General features: G+C 35.6%; 1 protein-coding gene across 3 annotated transcripts in view; it reads left to right on the top strand.

Annotated features, from left to right (window-relative positions):
- LOC138710729 (uncharacterized) overlaps window positions 1-20362 on the top strand; it is a 306886-nt gene that overhangs the window by 133568 nt on the left and 152956 nt on the right. Inside the window, exon 1 of one of the 3 annotated variants that reach the window (XM_069841800.1) lies at window positions 19183-19454. The exons of the other annotated variants lie outside the window; for them this stretch is intronic. Coding sequence (XP_069697901.1) covers window positions 19359-19454 — 96 coding nt within the window. The 5' untranslated portion in view covers window positions 19183-19358. Of the gene's footprint in view, window positions 1-19182; window positions 19455-20362 lie in introns of those variants that run through there. 3 annotated transcript variants of the gene reach the window in all.

Here is a 20362-nt window from a genome sequence, read left to right as displayed (position 1 = left end):
ATTATTGACCAAAAACGTAGATTTGAGAAAACTTCAATTTCAGTGAGTATGGTAGGTTTAAAAGAGCTGCGCGTAGCATTTTAAAATTGGTCGCCAGATCTTTAAAAGTAGTAGACGGGGACTAAATATAAGACAGGATGTTAAACAAATGTATATGTTAAAAAAATTATTTTTACCATTTTTGCCAAAAATTCATTCCTAGTGTCCCTTAAGGGAAAAACATTTTTAGATTAATATTGGTAAATGGTAACTAGTAACATAGTTTCATTAAACATTTGTATCGCATTATTATTCCAGATTAGGCCTAATGCTATAGCTACATTCAATATAGGCGACATAGCTACCAAATTTATACTTGCCGTACAGGAGAGTTGTCTAATTGAAACAAGCCCAGAAAAAAATTGTTTTTTGCAAATAGCGTTGAGGAAGTCACACGAACAGAGTAACTAGTCATGAACTAGTACTCCATAAGACCAGATATGAACCATTCAGGTTCTGCACGTTGTCACCGTAAATATGACACCGGTTCAGCGGTCATATTATGCTACCGAAATGGCTGTCTTTTAGTGTTACTTTGGTCTCTACATTTCACGCTTGAAAGTGTTACATTTTCTCATTAAACGCTGTATGTTGTGGAAGCCGATAAATCAGGAAAATTAAACGTAAGTACCTCATAATTTTAATAAATCCTGACCTCTCATGACAGTCACAAAGGTTCTTTATCATGAAAGAAGAAGCCAACGTAGGACACTTTGAGATCGCATCTCTTCATAAAACTTATTATACTTAGGATTCTACATTGAATGGTTTAGAAGAGAGAAACGTAACGTGAGTCCGTCGCCGGATTTCCCGTCCTTTGTGGGTTTTCCGAGACACTTGTAACAGACAGGAGAAATTAATCGTCTTCCAGTGTGAAGAACGATGTCTTTCATTCAAATAAGATAAGGAAGACTGTGTGTACGTAATAACTTAACATAAGTTACGTTTGCGATTCAGTATTTTAGTCGGTTATTCATCAACGCTGTTTTAACTACTATGTTAATCAGCGTTGCGTTTCATTATTTTAGACGGTTATTCGTCGACGCTGTTTTTACTTCTAGATTATTCAGCGTTCCGTTTCAGTATTTTAGACGGTTATTCATCTATGCTGTTTTAACTATAAGATTATTCAGCATTGCATTTCATTATTTCAGTCGGTTATTCATCGACGCTGTTTTAATTACCAGATTATTCAGTGTTGCGTTTCAGTATTTTAGTCGGTTATTCATCGACGCTGTTGTAACTACAAGATTATTCAGCGTTGCGTCTCATTATTTCAGACGTTATTCATCGACGCTGTTTTAATTACAAGATTATTCAGCGTTGTGTTTCAGTATTTTAGACGGTTATTTATCGACGCTGTTTTAACTACTAGATTATTCAGCGTTGCGTTTCACTATTTTAGACAGTTATTCGTCGACGCTGTTTTAACTACTAGATTATTCAGCGTTGCGTTTCATTATTTTAGACGGTTATTCGTCGACGCTGTTTTAACTACTAGATTATTCAGCGTTGCGTTTCATTATTTCAGTCCGTTATTCATCGACGCTGTTTTAACTACTAGATTATTCAGCGTTGCGTTTCACTATTTTAGACGGTTATTCGTCGACGCTGTTTTAACTACTAGATTATTCAGCGTTGCTTTTCACTATTTTAGACGGTTATTTATCGACGCTGTTTTAACTACTAGATTATTCAGCGTTGCGTTTCACTATTTTAGACGGTTATTCGTCGACGCTGTTTTAACTACTAGATTATCCAGCGTTTATGAACTTTATGATAGCGACATTGCATATAGCGACATGAAGCCGAGGATTCGCTATGCGATTACCCGACATTCGCATTATGGTTGTGGAAAACCTAGGAAAAAATGCAACTACGTAATCAACTCAAGCGGGAATCGAAGTACTTCCGACTGCAGTTCAGTATCAGAAGAAAAATTTAAATTGTAATAAGGAAGTGTCAATACTACTCTATGCAAATGCTCCTAACGTAAAATATTAGTACTGTTTGACATCAAATCATATTTCATTTGCGTGCAATTTAGACACGAAACACAAACAAGATTCAGTTAAGAGAAGCTGCAAAGCAGTCATTTACAACTGACCAACCTGTGACGTCGGATTGCGTTTGCCCTCTCGGAGTAGAGCTGTAAGAGCACGTGAGGGAGGGTAATATTGTGTCTCCGAGAGGGGAAACGCAATCCGATACCTGGTACCGAAATAATGACTTTGATTATGTCTTCTATCTGTCCGTCTATTTCTATAAAGCAATTTCTCATAAATATATGGATGCATTTTGTTGATTTCCAGTAATCTTACGCCTGACTGAGGTTCTGGCTAATATGTACATCTATTATCAGGCAGAAGGCCCTACATTGCATTTGACGATATGTTTCAGAGGAAGAACTTGTTGCATACATATATACGTATATATATATAGCCACCCCCGACTTTCCGTACTAGCTACTAATAGTACGCAAATTATTTTTTCCGCAATTTTATGCCGTTCAGAATTCAGGGAAAGAACTTGTAAAATCGGATTTTGCATTCCGTAGGAAGTTAAACGTACAGTACGTCAGTAGGACGGAAAGAAATACTTCATGGTGTTTGATACTAAAGTAAATACAAAATTAAGTGAAGTGAAGCATTTGAAATGTGGATATGGGGAAGGATGGAACGTGTGAAATGGACAGACAGAATAAGAAACGAAGCTGTGTTGGAAAGAGTGGGTGAAAAAAAGAATGATGCTGAAACTGATCAGGAAGAGGAAAAGGAATTGGCTGGGTCACTGGTTGAGAAGAAACTTCCTTCTGAAGGATGCATTGGAAGGAATGGTGAACGGAGTTCGGGGCAGAAGAAGATATCAGATGATGGACGACATTAAGATATATGGTTCATATGAGGAGACAAAGAGAAAGACAGAAAATAGGAAATACTGGAGAATGCTGGATTTTCAGTGAAAGACCTGCTCTTGGGCAGAACACTATTAATGAATGAATATTATTTAGGGGATGAAGAGAGGGAGTTTGTACCATAACATAGGAGTAGAGACATCCGACATTTCGAAGTAAAGAAAGGTAAATATGTCTGTTGGTTCCTTTACCAAAAGATGCTAGTCAGGCCTTCTTGATAATGCTTAGCTCCCAAACGTTGGATGATGTGAGGAAACTCAACATGTTTGTGCTACATAGGCCTACACCACTGACTGTACTCGCCACTGTTTTAAGTGAAATGCCATGAATGATGGGGAAAAAAATTGAGCAAATAGTTCTGTTTACATTTCGCTCAATATTTCTTTTGTTGCTTCACAGCACATAGCCTGCAAGGTCGTCACAAAGAGGTATTTCCAACTCTAAGAAACGTAGACGTCCGTAGGCAAATATTTGAAAATTATAGCTACTTTGTCACTGTTTGCTTTGTCCTCTAGGCAGATAAAATTTAATTTGCTATGAAATAATTTTTGTAGGAAAATATTTGGAGCTAAGAGGGATGAAGTTACAGGAGAATGAAGAAAGTTACACAAAGTAGAACTGCATGCATTGTATTCTCTGACATAATTAGGAACATTAAATCCATATGTTTGAGATGGTTGGGCATGTAGCACATATGGGCGAATCCAGAAATACATAAAGAGTGTTAATTGGGAGGCTGGAGAGAAAAAGACCTTTGGGGAGGCCGAAACGTAGATGGAAGGATAATATGAATATGGATTTGAGGGAGGTAGGATATGATTGTAGAGACTGGATTAATATTGCTCAGGGTGGGGATCGATGGCGAGCTTATGTGAGGGCGGCAATGAACCTCCAAAAATCATAAGTAAGTACGAAATCATTTTTGAGTAATGTGATCTACAATATTTCATTTCTTTTTCTCCTTCCTTCTCTATACATGAAAACTTAAGCAAATTGCGTGTTCATTCACTTCAACTTCGAGGTGCGATAACATCCTTCCATCGTAGCTATGGTCGCCCTAAATAAAGGTCTTGAGGTATCCAGTCACATGATCTTTTTACTAGTCTGTTGCCCTCCATTCTGCCTATGTGTTCGTTCCAATTTAGTCTCCTATCCAAAGATTTATTTCGCTTATTGATTTAATTTTGCATCATCTCCAATAACTGAGCTACAAATTTTATCTCTCAATGATTTCCATGTGCCTTTTCTTAAAGCTTTCATTTCTGTTGTTTTTCTTTTAAGTTTCTGTTCGTCATTCACATCTTGGTGGATTTTTAATTTAGTAGTCTGACCCAATATTTTGGGTTTGCCCTGAGACACAGAATAGCTCACAATAAAATTTAAAATGAAAAATTATATAAACAGGTTTCAGACAAAAGTGAATGAGACATAAGAAAAAAAATAGAACCAAGTGTAATTTAAATTGAATGTAAACCATAAAGATGCTGACGAAATATCGCTACAGAAAATTTTATTATGGTGGTGACGATGGCATCTTGAAGATCTCTCGTCAGCTTGTATTTTTCCCTCCACTTTACAAAGGCTTTCGGGATGGTGCCTCTCGCTCCGAAGAAGAGACCGGTAACTGTGATTTTTTCTATGTTGTATTTCGCCGATAGGTACTGAATCGTGGGCTCGTAGATTGTCTTTTTCTCTTCGTTCACTTCAGATGGTTGAGTGCCTGAGATTTCAAATCTGATGGTAGGATCAATTATTTCTGCTGTCTGTTTATTCCTATTTATTGCTATGATATCGATCCTACGATTGCTTCCACCATCAGCAATACAATGAACTTCCTCGTGAACGTCTAGATTTTTGGATCGAAGTGCATCTGCGATCATAGAACGTATGGTGTTGTGACGTTTTATTCTGAGTACTTCTCCTTGTGGGAAGTTCTTAATCTTACTTGTCAGAATTAAAAAAAAAAAAAAACTAAAGCTATGCCTTTCTTTCACCAAGCCCTTCAATTATATTCTTAATTGATCGAAATTTGCACACACATTATTTAATACCGTCGCGCGGGGTGACTTTGTGCCATGAGGGTGACTTTGTGCCATTCGCAAAAACGTATGGAAGTATTCTTTAAGACCGTGACAAGGTTTTAAAGTCTACTTCCTTACGTTTAGTAGTCTTTAAAACATTGTGACGGTTTCAAAGACTACTTCCTTACGTTTTTTTATGAAATGCGCGAATGGCACAAAGTCACCCCGCGCGACGGTATCTTCGAATCAATTCATTCCTAAAATATTCACATGAAATATAAACTTTATCATATTTACTGCAAGTTTAATCAGTCAGTATTTGAGAAATATTTTGTTAGTTGAAATGAAGTCGGCGCAAGGCTTACTATGTGCGATAATAGTATCGGCCGGAGTTCGGTTTAGGGGTGTTGGCAGCAATAATTTGTTACATACTTTCTATTGGTAGGTGTGGTTGTCATAATTGTTAATGTTGCTTGAAATAAATTAAAAAAAACGAATGGTACTAGATGGAAGCGTTAAAAAATAAACAGCATACTGTAACTAGTTCTTTACTTATTCGCAGAATGGTTGTAGAGTAAGGAGAGACATGCCTAGGATATCCGGCCGAACATCTCTACAGAACAATCCACGACGAGGACAAACAATCAAGCTAGCACACCAAATTCAAATTCATCAAGTGGATGCCCTTATTCGAACACGCCGAATCTCCTCGCTATAAAAAGCTCAAGTTACAAGAAAATGGAGGGAAAGTTTTATTTATTATTATTATTTTTTTTTCGATTATCGAGGCCCATTGCTAGTGAAATTTCTGGAACGTGGACAAATGATAAATGCTGAGACGGTTCCTCGTATAGGATGAGATTTTCATTAGATTAGTATTTCGTGTTAATATTCTTATATGGATAGGATGCGCGGACGTGTAAGTTAGTTTCAAAATCTGAGACGGAAGTAACAGGTGGACAGGAAGGCCGAAAGGAAGCCAGGCTGACAGGAAACATGTGTCCAGGCGTGGAGTTGACTGATGAGGGAATGTATGGACTTTGCCTGCGGGTGGTCAGTAAGATGACGCCAAGCCAGGTTCCAAAAGAGATGATCTGGTATATGTCAGAGAATTGTCAGGACGCCGGAAGTAGGAGATGTTCTAGTTAACGAACAATTTTTGAAGAACGCGTCTTAAGTGACGTAAGTGTAATCATGGCCAATCAGGATTCTTAATAGAGACACGTGATATATAGATAGGAGGGCGAAATTCTATGTTTGGTGGTTGAAAGTAGAGGGTAGATTTCGCAGATAAAGAGAAGGCATATAGAACGCGTACGGAGAAGTTGCACTCCACATATTCTCGGCAAACCTAACTCGGAAGTATAACAATTTACGGACTTAGAATTTTTTTAGTGAGTGTAGTTAGAAGTCGTGTGTTGCATTATTATTATAAGTCTGAATTCTTTCCTCTCATCACGTTATCAACTGTCCGTTATATTACTGGTGTTTTATAGTACAAAATATATAATTACGTGAACTCAGAAATTAGTATACCAACTTGCGGGAAGTGAGAGCGAGATATTATACACTTGGACGCGCATCTCTGCTAATCTGAAACGAACACTTAATAATAATAATAATAAACGTTTTCATAGTTCTTACCAACAACTTCTGGTGTGCGCCTACATCATTTCAACCTACGAGCATGTCTCCCAAACCCCATGTCCCGACCGTTTTGCAGCTGACCTGGGAACCTCATCCTCTACCGGAGTAATCTCGAGGAGGCTGGCGCCCAAAATTAATCAGTGTACGTAGTTAATTATTGACATCGACGTGCATCCTCGAGATACTTTCCATATATGACGGAGCTGGCAGCCGAGGGCAAGGAAAGGCGTCGTGGGCAACGACGACGACGACGACAGACGACCGCTGCATATTTCGGCGCCCCAACGAAGCCCACCGCTTCAATGCCCAACGCGGAATTCATTCCTGGAGGAGGAAATGGAGATTTATCTTCTTCCCCTAGAGGCCGGGTGTGTCCCTTGTCTTGTGGTTTTCCTCTGCTGTCTGTGGCAGAATCCTTACGCCATGATGCAAACGTGATGGAGAAGTCTCACAAAACGTGCGAGCTTCGTGTTCCTACTAGTTATCCGCATAAAGCGTGGACGGAACGTGACAGAAAAATGATTATGCTGTTCGTAATTCCGATTATAACGGGTACCGTTCTCACTGGACTGGAGGAAACGACCATTTTGTTTGCAGTGTCATTTGTAATTTTCATTTCTAACATAATTTATTTAAAAATACACAATGTAGACTCGGCTAAACCTTTTATCAGCAAACATGGAGTACCGGTAACTAGTTATGTAACAACATAGTCCTTTCCTTGCTAATAGTTTTCTCTTTTGTTTATAACGTAGGTCCAAGGCCAGTATGTTCATACTTTTCATGTCAGCTACTCCGTATTCACGTAAAATGCGTCTTTCCTAGCAACGAGTATGGGCACCTGTTTCGGATCTGTGGTGAAACAAAACTTGCATAATTTTGAATGTAAATGTTATTATCAGTTAGGACATAAACCAATGTAATTTGTAACTACGCCCAATGTGTCACCTGCACTCGCTACGGGCATGAGGGCGTTGAATTTGTGTATAAAATTAGTCACTCCACGGCCTCAGTCGCATCGAGAGTAGCTGAAGATCTGTGCGATCACTCATTTGATTTGTAATCGCTAGTTATTTTTTTAAGTTGGTTATTTAACGACGCTGTATCAAATATGAGGTTATTTAGCGTCGAAGATATTGGTGATAGTGTGGTATTTGGCGAGATGAGGCGCGGATTCGCCACAGATTACCTGGCATTCACCTTACGGTTGGAGGAAACCTCGGAAAAAAGACCCAACCAGATAATCAGCCCAAGCTGAGATCCAACCCGCGCCCGCTCAACTTCAGACCGGCAGGCAAGCGCCTTAACCGACTGAGCCACGCCGGTGGCTTCGCTAGTTCTGCAATATTAAAGTGATAATAGGCACGTAGGTACACTTTGAGTGAACTATAGTGAAAAATTTGTTGTGACTTCTAACTAATTTCGGAACGTCGCTTCATATGAAGAGAATACACAGGCTGAACCGTCAATAATGTCACTAATTTCAGGGAGTTATTCTTTGAGATATTTCAAACAAAAACTGTCTAATACAACTTGCTCGTTTTTACTTCTTTTTCGAAATAATTGTTTCATATTATTATTATTATTATTATTATTATTATTATTATTATTATTATTATTATTATTAAATATCCGTGGAAAAGAACCCTAATTCACCAAGCGGTATGCTAGGGTTTGTTTTTGTTATACGGTATACTACTTATCTATACTACTTATTTTTACACAGATAATGGTGAAATATGTATCTACAGTCATTTAAAAATAAAGTTTAGCAAGTCTATAAATTGTCTGTAGCAACAAGGTTTTTTGATCACTTCACATAGTGGAGTCCTGATACGGTGTTGCAGTCCAGAAGATGTGTCTTTATTTGAAATCTGTTTGCTTCAATAATAGGACTGTCAAATAGAAAGTGTTTCACACTGTGAAGGTAATTGTTTCATATGGAACTTTTCATAGCTGTTTTGGGAAAACAATTGATTTAATTCCCAATAGGTATGCTTAGTTAATTTAAGGGATTAGTCACAGGTACAGCTTACAGCAGTAAAACTTTTGGAAATATTCAACATTTTTTTCCTCCATTACTGTATCTTGTACAATAATGAAAATAGGTATGTATAAAACATTGTCCTTCTGCTAAATGAAAAAATATTTTTACGATTTAAAAAAGAAATTATTTATATATATTTTTTTAATTCAAGATGGTGGCAGTTCACTGTGCAGCGATGAAGCATTTCCTTCATAACTCATAAACTTGTTAACTTTGTCATGTTCTCTCTCTCTTTTATTTTATTGCTGAAACTCACGTTTACAATATCATGCTCTTTCAGCTACATTCCTTAATAAATTTTTTTTTTTTATTTTGTGTTAGAAGAAAATACTGATATTTGACCATTTTTAAAATGAATTTATCTTTTATCAGACAATCTATCAAAGGTACAGAAGTTATCTTGCATCATATTGTAGAGATGGCATGCATAAATACGCACAACAAATTTTATCGCAGAATGTTTGATAGTTATTGAGTTATATGGGAAACGCTTCATCACTGCACAGTGAACTGAATTTTGAAAAAAAAAAATGTAAATAATTTTTTAATCGTAAAAATATTTTTTCATATAGCAGAAGGACAGTGTTTTACACCTGGTAATTTTCATTATTTAACAAGATACAGTAATGGAAGAAAAGAATGTTGAATATTTACAAAATTTTACTGCTGTTAGCTGTACCTAACCCCTGAAGAGAGCAGTTAATAAGTGATTGAAACAATTTTAGTTTTGTCCTTGCAGAAATGTGATCCGAACAATTGTAGCTTTTTGTTATGCAATAAATTTTTGCAATATGACGTTTGTTCGGATCAAATTTCTGCACATTTAAAGGACAAAACTAAAATTCTTTCAATCATTTATCATCAAAATACACTGCTCTCTAAATTGACTGAGCATATAGGGAATTCAAACAATAGCTTCCCCAAAACACACTATGAAATGTTTCATATGAAACAATTTTTATCTCGAAAAGGAAGTAGAAACAAGCAAAATTGTATCAAAATTTTTTGTTTGAAATATCTCAAAGAATAACCATCTGAAATAATTAATGATGTTACTTACGGTTCACTCTGTATTTTATTGCATGCCATTCATTAATTGCCTCTCTTTTCATAGAAATGTACTATCCATTTGTAAACTGAAAGAATAATAAAACGTTCAAACCAACACAACTGTTATCTATACAGTAGCTTAATTTCCGGAACTGGGTGATGGTGTATCCCTGATTCAGCGCAGATTTTTTAAAATTTCTATATTCTTTTACTGATTTTAATCTCTATGTAGACGCATGAAACCAATTTCAGTGCCATGATATTAGACATATAATGTGAATCGCTATGAAAGAAGTTTAATAATAATAATAATAATAATAATAATAATGTTTTATTTTCGCTGGCAGAGTTAAGGCCATAAGGCTTTCTCTTCCACTCAACCAGCCTTAATCAATACAGTACATATTTAAATTACGAATATTTACACTACACTTAAAAGGTTCTCCAGCATTATTCTTCAGTTAAGTTTTAACGACTAGTAGAGTACATATTTATTTAAATTTAGATAAACCTATAAGGTAAAGTAGTAACTTAATTTATGAGCTAATTTAATTCAATCAGTTATAATTAATTTGAGATTTGAGGTAGCTAGTAAAATGATGAAAATTAATTTAATATAAGCTTACTAGAACTATGTTACAGGGAGAAAAAAAAATAGATATAAATCTAAAATATATTTCTATAAAGAGAATATTAATGTAATTGCCATTAGAGGTTTTGTAAATCTATTTAGAGAAATTAATGATAATAATAAGAATGGACAGATGTTAGTTTCATTATATGTAATAAATATTAATCAGCAATTAATTTGTTAAGTAAGAATTTATGTAATTTTGACCTAAATGAGGTTATTGTCCAACAACCCCTTACATCACTCGGTAGCGAGTTCCAATTTTTAGCAACTGAAACTGTATAAGATGAAGAATATAAAGATCTCTTGTGATAAGGTATAATGAGTAAATTGTTATGATGACATCTTGTACTTAGCCGATGATATGCGGATAAATTTTGAAAACGAGAAGCCAAATAGATTGGGGTAGCGGTGCGCAGAATTTCAAATAAGAGAACAAGAGAATGCAGGGCTCGTTGATCGCTTAGCCTTAGCCAAGACAGAGTTTGGAAGATCTAGGAAGACGACGAGATCAGTTTCGACTGGCCAAATTGCTTAAATCTTAAAGTAAATTACGATTATTTTTTAAGATGATGATGATAATAATAATAATAATAATAATAATAATAATAATAATAATAATAATAATTATTATTATTATTATTATTATTATTATTATTATTATTATTATTATTGTAATATTTAAGTCTTTTTAATCGATAATTTGTTTGCTTATCAAGCAATGAGTAACCAGCGAAAAGCCGAAGTGATCTCGTTTCCGCTGCAGCTATTTGTGGTAAATATTTGTTAGCGGTTGTCAAAACTTATGAGTGATTACACAACACGTGTTATCTTGCACATGTCTGTTTTATTTCATTTCCCCGATGGCATGTAACGTGAGATACGTTTGTGCCAGGCGTGGTTGTGGCAGAAGGATGATGGCCGGGGAAGCACCATCAGTGGGTGGCATTATCGCTGGTGAACGAGGAAAGTTCGGTCCCCATGCCCTCCCACTTTCTGGAGAACTGTTCCACGGCTTTGTTTCCGCCAGCATTTTCCGCTGGACTAATCATAACGGCCACGTCATCTCCAGGTCCGGTTAAATTTTTGGGTCTTTTACTTTGTTATTAAACAAAGTAGTATCAAGAGGAAGTATCGTGATGCAGCAGAACACTCGATTGCGATATTTCACTGAAATGCACATTTTCACATCCTTGATACGGAAAAAGTGGTTTATGGTCGTGTCTGCGTGTCCGTGTACAACATTTCATCCAAACCATTGGATGTCTTCCTTTACATTCAGTACGACTAGGTACCGGTATCTACTTGTCAGCTCATCTGAAAATGTTGCACATTAAAAATGTAGGGTTGTTCAAAAGTCAGGGAAGATTATTTTATTTTTTAGAGACTTCTGTTTTGATTGTTTCACTTCTGTTGCTATGGCATCTAATATATAAAAGTGAATGTGGGTATGTATGTATGTATGTATGTATGTATGTATGTATGTATGTATGTATGTATGTATGTATGTATGTATGTATGTATGTATGTATGTATGTATGTATGTACGTACGTACGTACGTATGTATGTATGTATGTATGTATGTATGTACGTACGTACGTACGTACGTACGTACGTATGTATGTATGTATGTATGTATGTATGTATGTATGTTCCCTATACAAATCTACACACTTTGACCAATATGTACCAAAGTTTGCACATTTAACCTTCATAACCAGGAGAAGAACATAGGCTATATCGAAATTGTTAAAATGGACGTTAAATTAATTAAAACAGTAAAAAATAAAAATAAATACGATCAAACATTCATGCATAATATTAAAATGCAATCTTCTATAGTCAATTGTTCTTTGTTATTGTCTGTTGTATTCAACATCGACTTTCATGAGGCCATGGAAAAAGCAAAACGATATAAAATAACATTGTAGATACATCATGAAGGCCAAAATGTAGACATTTCATGCAATAAGTATCCTTATGAAGTCCAGAACCGTATTATGTATTTCTCGAGACAGTTGTAGATACTGAGTAGACTGTGTTTTATCAAACTGAATTCTTAAATTCTTTGAAATCACAAGAATTGCCAACAGATAATTTAATACTTAATATTGAATCACCAATAGTACTATTGCGAAATATTGATCCACAAGAATTATGCAATGGAATAGGAATTGGTGTGAAAAAACTCATGACAAACGTAATCTTATAATTATTTTTTCTCTGCCTCTATACAATGTCACATTTTTGGCGGGGAGGAAAGGAGACGGCAGAAAAATTAATGGTGTTTAATACGCTGACTAAGATAAAGCACTTGAAATTTAGCGGTATCTGACCGGCAGAGATAAATAAACAAAACAAATAAATATATAAATTGAAAACAAAGTTGAACGTCTTGCACATGATGAAATATTTTCTTTTCGGTGCCTGATCTACAATTGTTTTAAATTTAGTTAAACCTGACAGGCATTTGGCTAAGGAGTATTAATTCATGTAAGTGAAGTTAAGTAAAGATTCATCTTTATGTGCGAGGAAAGCTTAGTAAAAGAATTCGTTTTGGTTGTCTATAGTTGGGTTTCCGAAATTTCCGAAAATTTAACAACCAGTTCATTTGAAAACAGAAGCAGAAAGGAAAGCCCGGGCAACGCCGGGTACTTTCAGCTAGTATTAAATAAATAAATAAATAGCAGTGGCGAAGCTCTTAAGTGGTTTTTGAGGCTTAACCTACTCAAAAATTTTGAGTTATTATACCGAGTAATAGTATAAGTCGTAATCAATGACGTTATAGTTACTTACCTAGACGCACAGCGAGCGCTATTGTGCTGTACAAAATTGAAACCCTTCGCTCATCGTCTTCAATGTGGCAAGTGTGGCATGTAACAGGCGGTTGTGATAGTGATTGCAAGTGTATACATTGTGTATTTGATGAATCTATCATAATGATGCATTCTTGTAAGGCTTGTAACTGCACAAATCGCTTCAATAGATTGTACAGCATCACTTTTCATGCGTAAATAACGATATTTAAATGCATATAATAGTTTAACCACAGTCTAGTATATACAGTCACGAAGCTTGAGTTGTGAGGGTGCTAGGAACAAAAGACTGTGCCTGTACTATTTTGCATTGTCTGTAATGAGGCGATATTAGCGATCCTAGTGGTTAGCAACTATCTATGGATGCATATTTACTACGTATTGAGCTTCGTGACTATATATACTAGACTGTGGTTTAACGTTCAATTAATACAGACAATAAATAGCACTTTCATGTAGATTGAATTATTCTGTCAGCTTGCACTAAAACTATTTCGGCAAACATATTGCTGGTATTTTTTTAATATGATAGAGGCATTATAATAAAATGTGTGTTATTTCTAGCTTTTCCTCTAAAAAAAAAAAAAAAAAAAAAAAGCAGAACTACTGTTGCGATGATTATCTGCCATTAGAAGAGATAATTTTATTCGAACAAATCATCACAACACAAATTGTATTCTGAACATTTCACAGAAGATTGCTTCTGAAAATCACATGAAAAAAAAATGGAAGATGACGCAGTTTCATCCCTCTTAAATTTTCCAGAACATCTTATGCGGATAGGTACATTGTTAAAACAAGTTAAATTCACATAGATCTAATTGAGGTAGGGTGTCCATTGGCTTGAACTTCATCATTTAAAAGTATATTTAGTAGAATTTCATTTTTCGTGATATAGGGCCTAATATTATTTTTAGATACAAAAACATCCCATGAGGATTCTGAAAAGAAGTACTGGAGTCTCAGAACCAGACAATATAACTGTTATTGCGAATTGTTCACACGTCCCTATTAGTGCGGAACACAATTTTATGCTCAGTCCCAATAAAAGATTGAGATTAATGGAAGGTAAGTTATAGAAAAAGAATGAACAGATTAGGAGTTTGAAAAAAGAAAACCTGTCTTGAAAAGAAAATGTGACATTGTTGTTTAGTCAACTGTCCGAAGACAGAGGTCTGAACATTACTTGTGTTACCAAGAAGGCACCATTTATGAGGTAACTTGACCAGGATATAATGGGGTAGGGTGGCCAGTTCCTTTCCCCCTCCATTGCATACATTGCCGACCAATTACATATTACACTGATCGGACGTCAGATGTATACAAACAATTTGTTCTTCCACTGACACATTTTGTCAAGTGAGATGTACTGCCTGATAATAGATGTACATATCAGCCAGAACCTCAATCTGAGTCGTAATAACAATGCATCGTAACACTTGGTTTCACTCCGATCCTTCCATATATTAAATTTACTGTTGGCAGTCATTCCAGGATGGATAGTTCTGTGCGACAGGCCCGTGACACAAGCCTCCTCATAGGCAGTGGACTTGTAAGCTTGTGGGAATGCCGGGAAGGGGAGGAGGTATCGATTCGCTACTACAATTCCGTAGGAAAGATGGCTAGCCTCATAACGTATATAATACACCGCGCTATATTAGTCTTCTGTGAATGCGCTACATTTTTTAGCGTTCGTTTAATCAAAAGTGGATGCGTGTGTGTGTTACATATTAATTTCGTGATAAATTGCTCATACTGAGAGAATATTGAAGTCATTTTTTGTTGAATGAAAAAAGAAGTTGGACATATGAAACAAAATGTGCTTACAAAGATAGGAGATTATCAACACACATGCAAATTAAAATAGCGAATGGAGTAAGACAAAATAGAAAGTTTTAATTCTCATGGTATGAGAAATATCCTTGGATAACAGCGTGCTCTGATTGTGAGAGAAGTAAGTTATATTATTCTGTTAGGGAGTTAAAATGAGTGGTCATCATCTTCTTATGAGGTCTGTGTCACAAAAGAATTTTATTAGAAAAGCCGAGAAGCATCAGAGTTAAAGAAGATATCTTCAGAATGAAGAGAGTTTTCTCTTGGTAGGTCGTGGAAGAATTGAACATGCAATTTCTGAAGGAGCCGACCTTCAAGCCAACAAATATAATGAAATCGTGAAACAAAATAGATTTAATTGAGAGACTTATCGAAGTTGTTTGCTCCTTTGGTAAGAAAGAGCTCGAAGATGAAAGTTCCGACAACAAAGGAAATTATCTTGAATATTGGAACTTCTATTCAGACAAGAACAGTTTATACGTGATCATTTGCAGTGACCTTCCGGCTTTGAAGTTACGTCAAGTGCAAATGACTGTATAAATGGAAACATGTTTTTAGAGATGTTGAGAAAGTAAAATGTGTTGAGTTGTTAGACCAAATAGCTTTGTGCGATATGAATTAAATGAGTCAGCAACTAGATTTCAAGCCGAGTGGTCGTACTGTCGTGCGAGGAATAAAATAAAATTGCAGAATCAACATAGAGAGAGCGATGCTCTAAGCTAAAGTAAAAAGAGTCTTCGGGCAACAGGAACAGTAGTAGACGAAAGTAAAATGGATGTGGATTTATATGTGTACAGATCAAGAATTGAAAGGTTCAGCATAAGAAGAGTTAAAGAAGAGAGAAGATGGAAGAGTGGGGAGAAGAAAGAACTAAAATGGGCGATTGGAGCAGTCATAGTGATGATATTAATAATGGGAGGAATTGAAGTGAATCCGGGGCCAACGAGTGTGAAGAGTGAAGAGATGAGAGAATTAATTAAGGAAGAAATGAAGAACAAGGTGGAAAGTTGACTCTCCTACTCCATGAAGAGAAGAAGAAGAAGAAGAAGAAGAAGATGATGATGATGAAGTTAGGATTCATAAAAATTAATCAGGAAATAAAACTTCAGTTATAGGATTTCAGTCAGACAGTCACAAATTTGAAGACGAACATGGAGAACAACAACAAAAGAATTGAAGAGCTACAACAGTTAAATAGCCAGTTGGAAAGAAGAATAGTGATTTAGAAGATAGCCTAGTTATAGGAAGAAGAATTTGATAATTTTCTGTATAAATGATGACGAAAGAGAGTATAGAGAGGAAACTTACAATGCAGTCCGAAGAGTATGTTGGGAGCTTTTCGAAGTAAATATAGATGGCCCTATAGAAGAAGTTTATAGAGTGGAGAAGGGAAAATTTCGGCCAATCTTGCTGAAATTTCAAAATTTAAGGACAAAAGAAATTATTAGGAACAGAGTGAAAAATTCGAGGGGAACAAAATTGCGCTTTGTAAATGATCTTAGTTACGAAGTAAGAAGAAGAAGAAAATTATTGTTACCATATCTGAAAACAGCGAGAAGTAAAGGACATTTTGCGATCATGATCGAGGATAAATTGAAAATTAATTATATAGTTTACGTTCTCGAATACTGTGAAAAGAATTGTGACAAACCAGAGTCTTGGACTGAAATCGAGCAAAGCCAGGTGAATCGAGGTGCAGTGAAACGAAGGTTCAATGAACGTGAAAATATGTGTACGTCAAGGCAGCACGCTAGGAAGAAAGAAAAAATGCAAACGACACAAAACTTCAATATCAATGAAACGAGAGATGTACAATGTCGGTATCTGACGCCTACTTCGAGTACGAAACAGCTGACCAGAATAAACCAAGGAGGAAAACAAAACGTGAGGCAGATACAAAATACTGGAAACAGCTGGAAGTGTCTGAGGTCAGGAGCATAGACAAGACTAATGAAGGAAATGCAAGAGAAGACATGATAAGAACGAGCGAAGGAATGAAGCGACTACCAGATATTAGTTATTGTGATGACAGAATAGATAGGGCTTTGAGAGATTATTAGCGAAGGAGAAGAGTGCTAAAAAAAGTGAGTGCAAGAAAGGTAGGGGTGGCAAAAGTGGTAGAATAGGAACAGAGAAGAAAGTGTTAAATGTAAGAAGATAGTGTAAAAGCGTAATAAGATAGATTAGCAACTAACAAACAATGAATGAAAGAGAATTAGAGTGAAAAAAAAATCTGAACAAATGTGAAGTGAATAGAGAGAAACTGGAAGTGTAATTAAGTGAATTAGATATTTCAAGTTTTTCAATGTTGTGGATTGGGTGTAGTATCAGTGGTAGGCTACTATAACTGTGTGAATATTATAGAAATAAATATATGAAAATAAGTAATAAAATAGGAAATTTAGGAGTGAAGCGAAGAGAAAGAGATCAATACATAAATAATCAGAGGATAGAAAAAAAAATAAGTGATGTAAGTGTTGTAAAATAGAGAAAAGGGAAAAGTCAACAATTAATGTAGGAGAAAATAACTGGAAAATAATGATTAAGAGAAGGTAGATTTCAGACTAGAGAAGAAAATAATTAAATAAATAATGCAAATTATTAAGGAAGGAATATGCAATATTTAATACGTAAGCGAGAAATCCAAGGGAACAGTCTAGGTATGAGAGAGAATAGAAGAGGATAGAGAGGGAAGGACGTTAGGAAGTAACCAAGAAATACTCGGCAAATGAATATATTAATAGAAAATGGTTATATGTATTAAAGGGATGGTGGATCGAAAAGAAGAAATGTGAAGGTACACCATAACTGTGAATTGTAAAGTTGACTGACAAATAAATATCACCATCATATGAATTAAATTTTCCTGTTATGAAATTAAATAGCCTGTCCACATTTGGCCTATCCATTTTTCAACTAAATGAAAGATTAAGTTCTCTCAGTACAATCGCCATTGAAAAGAAACTGGCTAAACAACTTGCAATTGATCAGAGGTTCAAGGAACGAGTAATTGATACCTTTGCAACCAAGAAGAATCGACGTCTAGACTTGCTGTATAAAAGTATAAGGTTAGGAGAATTTGCACTTAGCTTCGCCACTGATAATTCAAAATATTCATGACTGTGTTATTTTGTGCAAATTCAAACAAATGCTCCTTTTTCTATTAAAAGCTTCCTTGGCCATTGCTCTCCTCTTTTTGACTTCCTGGCAACAGCTTGTGGTACTTCTTATTGTATACCCCAAGTACTTGAAGCTTTCCACTTGCTCTACAGCCTCATTTAGAGCTCGCATGTTTACCTTCTTTACTTTTCTTACTATGGCCATGGTCTTCGTCTTGTTTGCATTTATCTTAATTCCATACTGCTCATAGTTGTCATTTAGCTCCAGTAGCATATCTCTTAGTACCATCTCCTCTTCTGCTAATACCACCATATCATCAGCAAATCTTATGTACTTTATTCTTCTTCCTCCTATATTCTGAAAACAGTTCTTCACCAAATTCTCCAAGTAGATGTTGAACAGTATAGGTGATAAAGGTCATCCTTGATTTACTCCTCTCCCAATTTCACTTCCTTCTGAAATTTCTTCTCCTATCCTGACTTTGACTCGTTGTTTTATATAAAGATTACTGAACAGCCTTCTCTTTTCCAATCCACACCTATTTTCTTTTGGATCCCCATCTGTTTATTCCAGTCCACTCTGTCAAAAGCCTTTTCTAAGTCCAATAGAATTTAATTGCAAGTTGACGGAAGTACGTACTTCTTCTGCGCAGGTTTGCCTGAAGTTAAGACAATTTAACTGTAGCTTTATAAAACAATGGGGATATACAGATTTGTGAGGTGTTACTCAGCATCGCGGAATGATGCGTCGGCGTCGTATTTTGGCGGGGACTCTGCACTGTTATGTGGCGCCGCAAATATATCCGTCGCGGTGACTAAGTGCAGGGGTTGCCTCTGTTTGGGTGCGCGCTTAGTCAGTCTTTGAGTCTTGACCCTCATTACGAATCAAGAATTCATTCGACAAAACGAATCCATACTTACGTAGTAGACTAGTAGAAGTCCTTCATACATTGAGAGAGACAATTTTTAAGATTCGCAGAAGAAATTTTTGTCGTCTTCAAGAAATTTTGGACAGTTCTTTCTGCTATTTTGAAGAGTTTCATTGTAACAGATAAAATATGTCGTATGCTTTTTTTCGCAAGAGAAGTATCTGGCGCGTCTTCAGCAATTAAACGACCTCTGTGACATCTCTGACGACTTCCATGTGATTGACATCAAGATATCCTTAATGCGTGAAGTTGATTTTTCTTATTTAAATTCACAACGATTCGCACCATCGAGATAACATCGACTTTATAAAATGGGGATACAGTCTCTCGTACTTCCGAGACCAGCTATATGTCTCAACAAGCACGTCCTTGTATGGTATGTTTCTACAGTGACACACGTGGTCCAGGTAGGCTGTTAAACAGTTAAATTTCTTAAATACGTTTTCATTAACGTTTGTGTCGGAGCCAAAATTATTTTATAGTTTGAAGTTATTATTATCATCATGATCATGATTATCATCATCATCATCATCGTCATCATCATATATATCTTGAATTTGCAGTACCGAGTAGTTTTTCAATAATTATTATTGAAATAACCTTGGTGAAAAGCTTAAGTAACCATAAGGCTTATCTCCTAATGCATGCTTCAAACGTACTACTACTGCTTATTATTATTATTATTATTATTATTATTATTATTATTATTATTATTCCTCCCGGAAGTTATATTGTTTGTACAGCCTTATATTCAAGTTATTATACAATTTTTAACGCTTTCTATTTTCCGATAACCTTAATTTCTATTCTCGGATTTCATATAGGTATTCACCTCCTGGTCGTACACTGCTTATCTCAAGGGAAGATGATTTTTTCCCCCATGACCTCATGTTAATAATGTCCTGGATTCCTCAAGTGTTTCCGCATGTCTTTCTTGGACTTCAAACAACCTCGACGCAATAAGAATATTATTTAGAGTCTGATTACGGACTTAAATGTTTAGTTAACAAAGAGTTTTATCCAATGAAAGAGGAAATACGCGATCCTATGAAAACCATATTACATACTGTATATATGAGATGTTTCCTTACAGGTGTTAAAAACATCTTATAAATCATCGTGTTATTCAAATATAAATTTATTTCAAAATGCCGGAATATAGCTATTCATAATTATACCTTCATATTAATTCATTAGGCATAACTACAGAGTGTATGTTTCTCAGAAAACATTAATATTACGGTAGTTCTCTCAATAATATAATTACATTCGTAGCAAAAATTAATTTCCTTTTGATTTACATTGAAATGCTTTT

Source organism: Periplaneta americana, chromosome 12 (genome assembly GCF_040183065.1).
Source record: "Periplaneta americana isolate PAMFEO1 chromosome 12, P.americana_PAMFEO1_priV1, whole genome shotgun sequence".
Classification (NCBI taxonomy): domain Eukaryota; kingdom Metazoa; phylum Arthropoda; class Insecta; order Blattodea; family Blattidae; genus Periplaneta; species Periplaneta americana.
Note: the sequence above shows the minus strand (reverse complement) of the source record. Positions and strands in the feature narration are given on the sequence as shown.